Source organism: Chaetura pelagica, unplaced genomic scaffold (assembly GCF_000747805.2).
Source record: "Chaetura pelagica isolate M959 unplaced genomic scaffold, ChaPel_1.0 scaffold180, whole genome shotgun sequence".
In the NCBI taxonomy this organism is placed as follows: domain Eukaryota; kingdom Metazoa; phylum Chordata; class Aves; order Apodiformes; family Apodidae; genus Chaetura; species Chaetura pelagica.
In genome coordinates this window covers 930,447-938,427 of record NW_009951794.1, presented here as the reverse complement: position 1 = coordinate 938,427, position 7,981 = coordinate 930,447, and the positions used below count along the sequence as shown (strand labels likewise).

Genomic DNA, 7,981 nt, shown 5'->3' with positions numbered 1-7,981 from the left:
AGGAATGCCATCCACCACCCGCTGAGCTTTGACGTTCAGTCTTTAGCTAGGAGCAAACTTGTTCTTGGTTGCACTTTTCTTTAAGCAGTGATGCACTGATTGGTCCGGGTCCTGCTTTACTGGCTTGAGTTTTCCCTGCTCACCTGTAGCAGCTGGGGACATCCATGCTGATCCAGGAGTATCAGGCATCTCACAATAGTGAAGACACCTGGAAGAAACTGGGATGAAGCTACACCATCACCTCAAAGGATGGCCATTGCTTAGGAGAACAAGTCAAACAATTCCTTCACAAATGGAAGACTTGACGTGCATTATTCTTCCATATTTCAATTAACAATCTTAAAGACAAATGGCTTTTTGGATGACTTCACATTCCTGTCATCTAGTTCAGGTATATTGCTTTTCAAATTCTTCTAAAGAAAGATAAACACAACCTCCCCCAGTTAAAGAAAGCATAATAGGATTTCTTTCCCAGAAACATTTATTTTTTAAATAGTGTTTTTTCCTTATAAAGCAGCTCTTTCAAGTCTTGTGTTCCTTTTAGCACAGAGTCTTTGGCATGTTCCTCCTTTCTTGTAGAGTGGTATAAAATGTATTTTTTTTTACAGAAAAATAAGTCTTTAAACCACAAATTAATTCCCCCAAGTATTAAATAACATACAAAAAACTTTATCAAATCTATTACATACACCAATGGGACAAAACCTTATGTATGTGCAGAATAACTATATATACATTTTTAGCTTTGTTAAATTAGTGCTCAAAATTATTGAGGAAGCTTTACAAAAAATCCAAATGCACAACTGTAGCATTACTAAGATTTGTCACACTATTTGTAGAATGTCACAATGTATACAATACATTGTGTTTAAAAACCTCTGCCTGAAAATGCAAACCAATGACTCGTTTTTATATTTTGGAATAGTTTTCAAAAAGACAGAATTTTATACAATTACACAGCAAGTCACCTTCCAGATTTCATGGAATCAAGAACTGAATATAATTGCAATTATCCCCTATATGAAAACACACCTACTGATAAAACCAACAGCATCATGCACATCAGAAAGCAAAATGCAGGAGGAAAATCCAACAACAAAACATCAGGTCCTGCCAGTTGCACTGAACATGTCATTCATTCCAAAGCAGCGTTACTGTCAAGCTCTAAAATAAGACTTATTTTTGTCTCTGTAGTGTGATGCAAACAGAGTGTGCTCAACCACCAACCAAGGAGTTCTTGTCTTCAGGGCTTCACACGAGGGGATTCTATCCAGGTTCCTTTTCCCACAGAGAGCTTAAGAGATTTTACAGTTGTTTCTGGTACAGTTTTTTGGTGGGCTCTGTGATGGACGGATGATTTTAGCTTTCTTTAAGCTCTTCCTTTTATTGATGTTGCTGGATGTGAGGGAGTAGGAGCGTCCATGCATCATCCTGGCATTAAGGCCATTTGCCATGGAGAAAGATTTGAGGTGGCTTCTTAAGGCAACAGGGAGAGGGAGCTTGTCAACAAGATGCACAGGGGTACAGGAAACTACGGCACGGCAACAAAGGTCTTGCAGACTCAGTACTTAAAAACAGACATAAAACTCACATTATAATAGCACACCTTTGTCAGCCATGTGGCAGCAGCACAGCCAGCACTCTGCATGCACTCTGAACTTCCAGGAGGAATCCTCAAGGCTCCTCCTCCCACACCCCTCCCCACATACTCATCATCCAAAAAAAATCTCCTGCTTCAGTTTCCTATTTATGTCTTAATGGTTAGATGACTGAGCATGTAAATTCTAGAAAAGATAGTTATTCCCTATAAAAGCAAGAACAGGTTGTGCCTGTTTTCTGTTTAGAAAGCAAATTGTACAGGATTCCTAATTCTTCTTTTTTTGATGTTTTTGCAGCAGGGTTTAAGTTTCTGGAAATTACTTTATCTTACTGAACCACAAACCTTAGCTGGAACCAAATGAATACATTTTCAGAATACATTGCTTACCTTTGTTTGGCCTCCAGAGCCTGTCCATTCCATGTCTCATCAATACTATTCTTGCTAGTTCAGTAAAGGACTCTGTAATATTGAAATTACAAAGTGGACTGACTTCAAAAAAAGTCATGCCCAGCCTCTCAGCATAGGCTTGTGCTTGTTCAGTGGACACTTGGCGCTTGAAGGCTAAGTGAAGGCGATTTCCAACCAGGATTTTTGGTACACCAGGAGCATGCTGAGCAAAGAGAAGCAATATAAATAAAGAATTAGAACTTTGGCTTGTTTTCCCTTTCCCTCGATTAAAACAAACAAAGGCTTTTTCAAGATGTAAAGAGTAAATGGTGGGTTGGACCAGATGATCTCTAAAGGTCCCTTCCAGCTTAAACTATTCTATGATTCTCTGATCTAAAAATATGCCATCCACAGAGAAGACAGGCTTGCACAGATGATGTGGTAAATCTAGAGCATGAGTGGGACTACAATGTAAATCTTTGCCCTCCACATGCTTTCTCTCAACACCTTTAAAGAAATCAGACACTTAAGCTGATATGCTTCTGACTTTCTAGAATTCTAAACATAGAAAGAAAACTGTAAATTGCCATTTTGGATAACTCTGTAAAAAGCACTGTCTGCAAATGCCAGTAAGACCAGTAGAAAATATTGTAAGAAGCTGGTTTTAGTCAATGTGTTACAGACCAGTAACACTCTGGGATAGCACTTTACCTCATCAATTTCTTTTATCCATCGATCGATTCCATCAAATGACCAACGATTTGTGATATCATACACTAGTATCACTCCCTGTATTTAAAAAAAAAATAAAATTCTAAGCTTAACAGAGGATATAACATAGAAAACACAATCTGCAAACTCTCCAGTTCTGAAATAATCTTGTAAGATGCTGAGCAGCTTCTCAGTGGAGCAGAACCTCACCATCCCAGGAAACCAAACCACATCTCTCTGTGGGGATTGCAGATCAGATAAGGGGCAAAAACCCTGACTTAGTTTTGGGCTTTAATGTTTTGGTATTTATTTTTTTTATATATAGTGGACGAGTGTGGTTGATCATACACACATCACAAGTCATAACAGATAAGTATTTTTGGTCACATTCAGGAAATTGAAGATTAAATGCCCTGTGCAGTTCTGGATCATAAGAAGGGCAACTCCTCAGAAGAATAAATGTCATGATTTGTAACACTACTTCAAAGCAAGGAGCTCCGGTGACTTTTTAGTCTGTTTTTGAAAAAGTCATTACATTTTATCACATTTTAGACTATTTTTTCACATTACTCTTGACAGTTTTATGTTACTAATTTCTCTCACTTGGCACAATTTTAAAAAGTAGCATGAGCATAGCTCTCCCCTGATCAAAGTGAGAGTAACACTGAAGTTACTGAGGTAACCAACAAGAGGCATAGGAATATATATCAGTGTATTTTACCCTGATTCAACTGCAAGCATATTGATTTCCCCTCCCTGAATGAAAATCCTGCCCTCTGTTATTTTCCACATTTCATGTTACCTTCAGACTGTTCCTGCATCTGCATGGAACCTACTGCTGAGCTAGAGAAGCCAGGATGATGGTTTGTTACCTGCTCCCAGCCACCCATCACCCTGGTACTTGGCTCACCTGAGCGCCTCTCGAGTACGACCGAAATATGGTGCAGAATCTTCCTTGTCCTGATGTGTCCCTAGATGAAATAAAGGATAAACATTATTTTAAAAGAAGTATGTGGCCTCCTACATTAAGACTCTAGCTAGATTAACTCATCATAGATTAACAGGACTAGGGATGTGATTCTCCCTCTGTACACAGCACTGGTGAGACTTCACCTTGAGTCCTGTGTCCAGTTCTGGGCCCCTCACTTCAAGAAGGATCTCGAGGTGCTGGAGCAGGTCCAGAGGAGAGAACAAGGCTTGTGAAGGGACTGGAGGGAAAGTCTTCTGAGGAGAGGCTGAGGAAGCTGGGGTTGTTTAGCCTGGAGGAGACTCAGGGGTGACCTTCTCACTCTCTACAACTCCCTGAAGGGAGGTAGGAGTCAGGTGGGATTGGGCTGTTTTCCCAGGCAACCAGTGACATGACAACAGGGCCTGTCCTGAAGCTGTGCTGGGGGGGGGGGTGTTAGGTTGGATATTAGGAAGCACTTCCTCATGGAAAGGGTAATAATCATTGGAATGGACTGCCCAGGGAAGTGGTGGAGTCACCACTTTAAGGAAGGACTGGATATGATACTTAGTGCCATGGTCTAGCTGATGTGGTGGTGTTAGGTCATAGGTTGGACTTGATGACCTCGGAGGTCTCGTGGCCTGCATTTCTGTGTCTCTGAAATACAAATTAGGAGGAGAGGTGGAGCCCACCCTTACCAGAGCTGTAGCTTGATTCTTCGGCCGTCCAGCAGAATCGTTGTAGTCTTATAATCTATACCTGTGGGGAAGAGTGTCATGCACATCTCAGAGTAGCTTGAACGTGTACAGCACACACACAGACAGCTACAGATTTCAAAGAAGCTGACCTCAAAAACATAAGGTGTTTGTCATTAGTACTCTCATGAAGCGCATGTGGGTAAAAGCAACTTGTTGATATAAAGTTACAAAGAGCTTTCATATTACTGATGCGTGGTCCATTCAGAGCAGATGTCTCACTGTGTGGAGGTGGTGGGGGGGGGGGGGGGTGTTAGGTTGGATATTAGGAAGCACTTCCTCATGGAAAGGGTAATAATCATTGGAATGGACTGCCCAGGGAAGTGGTGGAGTCACCACTTTAAGGAAGGACTGGATATGATACGTAGTGCCATGGTCTAGCTGATGTGGTGGTGTTAGGTCATAGGTTGGACTTGATGACCTCGGAGGTCTCGTGGCCTGCATTTCTGTGTCTCTGAAATACAAATTAGGAGGAGAGGTGGAGCCCACCCTTACCAGAGCTGTAGCTTGATTCTTCGGCCGTCCAGCAGAATCGTTGTAGTCTTATAATCTATACCTGTGGGGAAGAGTGTCATGCACATCTCAGAGTAGCTTGAACGTGTACAGCACACACACAGACAGCTACAGATTTCAAAGAAGCTGACCTCAAAAACATAAGGTGTTTGTCATTAGTACTCTCATGAAGCGCATGTGGGTAAAAGCAACTTGTTGATATAAAGTTACAAAGAGCTTTCATATTACTGATGCGTGGTCCATTCAGAGCAGATGTCTCATGTTCCCTTCAGGTTGATAAATGATTGGTTTTATTCATCATCATGACAATATATATGCTGAAAGAGTTTTCTCTCGTTTAAACAAAGGAAGGTAGAACTAGATTTTTGCCTTTTTTCCTCCACATACCTATGTTGCAGACTAAAAGTTGTTCTCTTCCTCTACTCCCCAGTTTTACTGCCTCTACGATTTCTGCCTTATCACCTCTGACTCATGGACAGCTCACATCAGATACACGTCCCTCCCCAATAAATAAGCAGCAGATGGTACAAGAAGTCCTTGCCTTTTGTCTCCCAGCCTTTCTCTATTTCTTGAGAATGAGAAGCCAAGAGAAACTGCATTTGCTTTGAGTCTGTGTTTCAGCTTAGGCGAGTTATAAGAGAGGGGAGTAAGAAAAACAGGAAAAAACCCAAGGACTTTAAGATTAGATTCCTCAAGGCTGTGCTTTACCAGTTCCACACAGAGATATTTAATTCAGTGGCACATTTGTCTTAGAAATTAAGTTCTTTTTTATACCTGAAAAAGTACAGAAAACTCTTCATCTTTGAACACTGACATTTTAGCTCATAAATACTGCAAGAACTGGTTTAATTGCTTGTACTTGTTTCTCTTGATGTGTCCTTTAGTTAAAGGCATGTTGTTCCTTGTAGATAATGGATGTCAAATTAGCAGATTTCAGATTTAATTAAAACCAATTCTTAGTAACACTACTAACAGCAACAACATCCAACTCCCTTCATGGCCTCGGCACCTTCCAGAGATTTCAACATTAAACAGCTTCTCCAGCAATGATTCACTCCATCAGTTTGTCCAAATCAGAGATTCAGTACTAGTTACCTCAGACACACACTGGTGTCTCCTTCTCACTGCCTGTCTCTATGTCAATAATTCAGTGTCTAATAATAAAAAAAATATATGTTTGGTGGGATTCTGGACCCGTGTTTAACAGAATCCAGTGAAAACACCCTTCAGCTTCAAGGACTGTTGACCCACTTCAAAAACAGTTTCAGAAAGTGCTGAAAATCATTTTCCCATTGGCATGGTGTGAATTCAATGGTCCCATCCCTTCCCACTTCAGCATTCCTCAGCTATCTACCTCTTCATATACCTTCTAAAAGTAAGGTCTAACATTTCCCTTCAGAGCACATTTGTAACTGTTTCAAATGTATTTGACAAATGACACAGCTTCAAACTCTGCTCATTTGTTGCTCCAAGTTCTGATTCAAAATTCAACTAAGCTTTACAAACCAAGATACGTGTTTTCCACATCATGCTGCAGATATACAAACTCTTTGCAATAAAACTAGGCTGTATATTTTTATAGGTAAGCACAAAGGCCAGGTTATGTGACAGCCAGACTACTAATTTAGAGAAGCAGGAACAGAGTAAGTTTCTGTTCATCCTCTCAGTAAGTAAACAAGCCAATACTTTGCATATTAAATTCACACCCTCCACAAAAAGAGCAGGCAAACAACTCGCTAAGTTGAGGGTTTTAATCATGCCTTAGCTTGCAGTGTTTCTGCTGAGTGCTGCATCAAAACTAAATATTCAAGGCAGACGAACTGTTGGGAAAAAAAACCAAAAACAAACCTATTTGACATCAGCTAATAATCAACTTTTAACCAAAAGCAGTAAACAGTGCATTTCCATTCACACTCTGAGGAAAGTAAATAAAGATCTTGAGATTATATTTCTTTCTCCTCTGCCTGAACGGTCACTTGTTACCACTGAAACAGCCTCTTTACTATCTAAAGCCTAAGAGATCTATTTTACAAGAGGAAAGAGAATTGTTCCCATCCCCCAGGTCAGGAAGAAGCAACTATGCCCTTCAGCTCATCATTTCCTTTCTTCCACTCCCAAAGAAAAGGATATGGGAGGCACAGGGTAAGCTTGTCAACTCCAATGTTTACTACAATTGCAGCTCAGATGAAAGCTGCCATATATAAACACCTGAGTGTTTATAAATTATAGCACTGCAGGAAACAGTATTATTATTATTAATAGCATAACTAAGGAAAAAAAGTTCTGCCTTTATTTCAGCATACTTATTAATAAATTTGAAATTAATTAGGAAAATATTAATGTATCAATCCCAACAATCACATCAATGAGGTGGTTTTTTCTTGGCTCTTTTTTCCACAAATGTGAAAGAATCAAGTGAGACAAGGAGCCCAGGGTGATCAGTGACCACAGAACAGCTCTGGTGCCTTGCAGATCTCTGCTCTCCTGCAATCTCAGAAGGACATCTAGATCAACCTCCTGCTCAGAACAGGATCAGATATGAGGTCTAGAGACTGCATAACCTCTCTGGGCAGCCTGTTCCACATCCTGACTGTCTCCATGGTTAAAAAGTGTTTTACCCATTCTGAACCTCTCATTTCAAGTCTCACCAATTATCTCTTAACCTCCCACCATGTACAGAGCCTCACTCTGTCCTCTTAATGTCCTCCTCATGGGTACTGCTGGCTGCTCTTAGATTACCCCCTCAAAAGGTCTCTCTTCTCCAGAGAGGTGACTCAGTAGTCTGTGACCAACCTTAGCTTAAATTGTTAGAAATGCAGACTTCTCTTCACTCAGAAACTATGTAATTATTATTCATGTTTTCTTCTGCATGGAACTGCTCTGTCTTGCAGATGTTGAAGACAAATGCAGTGTAGATTGGTAAATTAATCTGCCTATAAAACTACACTTCTCAAACAGTACTGGATTAAATTCCTGTTTGGAGACAAAATGTATATGGAAATATTATTACACCACATGTATTCTTGGCTGTAGAATCCTCTTGCTCCAAAACTAACGCCATTCTACAAA

The 7,981-nt window shown here is 40.3% G+C and overlaps 1 protein-coding gene across 1 annotated transcript; it reads right to left on the bottom strand.

The window, feature by feature from the left end:
• Positions 1-1,014: 1,014 nt before the first annotated feature.
• On the bottom strand, positions 1,015-4,422 carry RAB40B (RAB40B, member RAS oncogene family). Its single transcript, XM_010007201.1, has 5 exons — positions 4,343-4,422; positions 3,609-3,669; positions 2,699-2,776; positions 1,988-2,210; positions 1,015-1,567 (listed from the first exon to the last, which is right to left on the bottom strand). Exons 1-5 carry the CDS (start codon positions 4,420-4,422, stop codon positions 1,296-1,298), a joined length of 714 nt encoding a protein of 237 aa, XP_010005503.1. The 3' UTR covers positions 1,015-1,295.
• Positions 4,423-7,981: the final 3,559 nt, after the last annotated feature.

Bases quoted from the DNA above. Each gene is read 5' to 3' on its own strand.
- RAB40B (XM_010007201.1), bottom strand. From the start codon at position 4,422: ATGACACTCTTCCCCACAGGTATAGATTATAAGACTACAACGATTCTG. The intron at 2,211-2,698 runs GTAAAGTGCTAT...CTCTTTGCTCAG, and splicing joins GGATAAAAGAAATTGATGAG to CATGCTCCTGGTGTACCAAA. The intron at 1,568-1,987 runs GTAAGCAATGTA...TCTGTTTTTAAG, and splicing joins GCTCTGGAGGCCAAACAAAG to TACTGAGTCTGCAAGACCTT.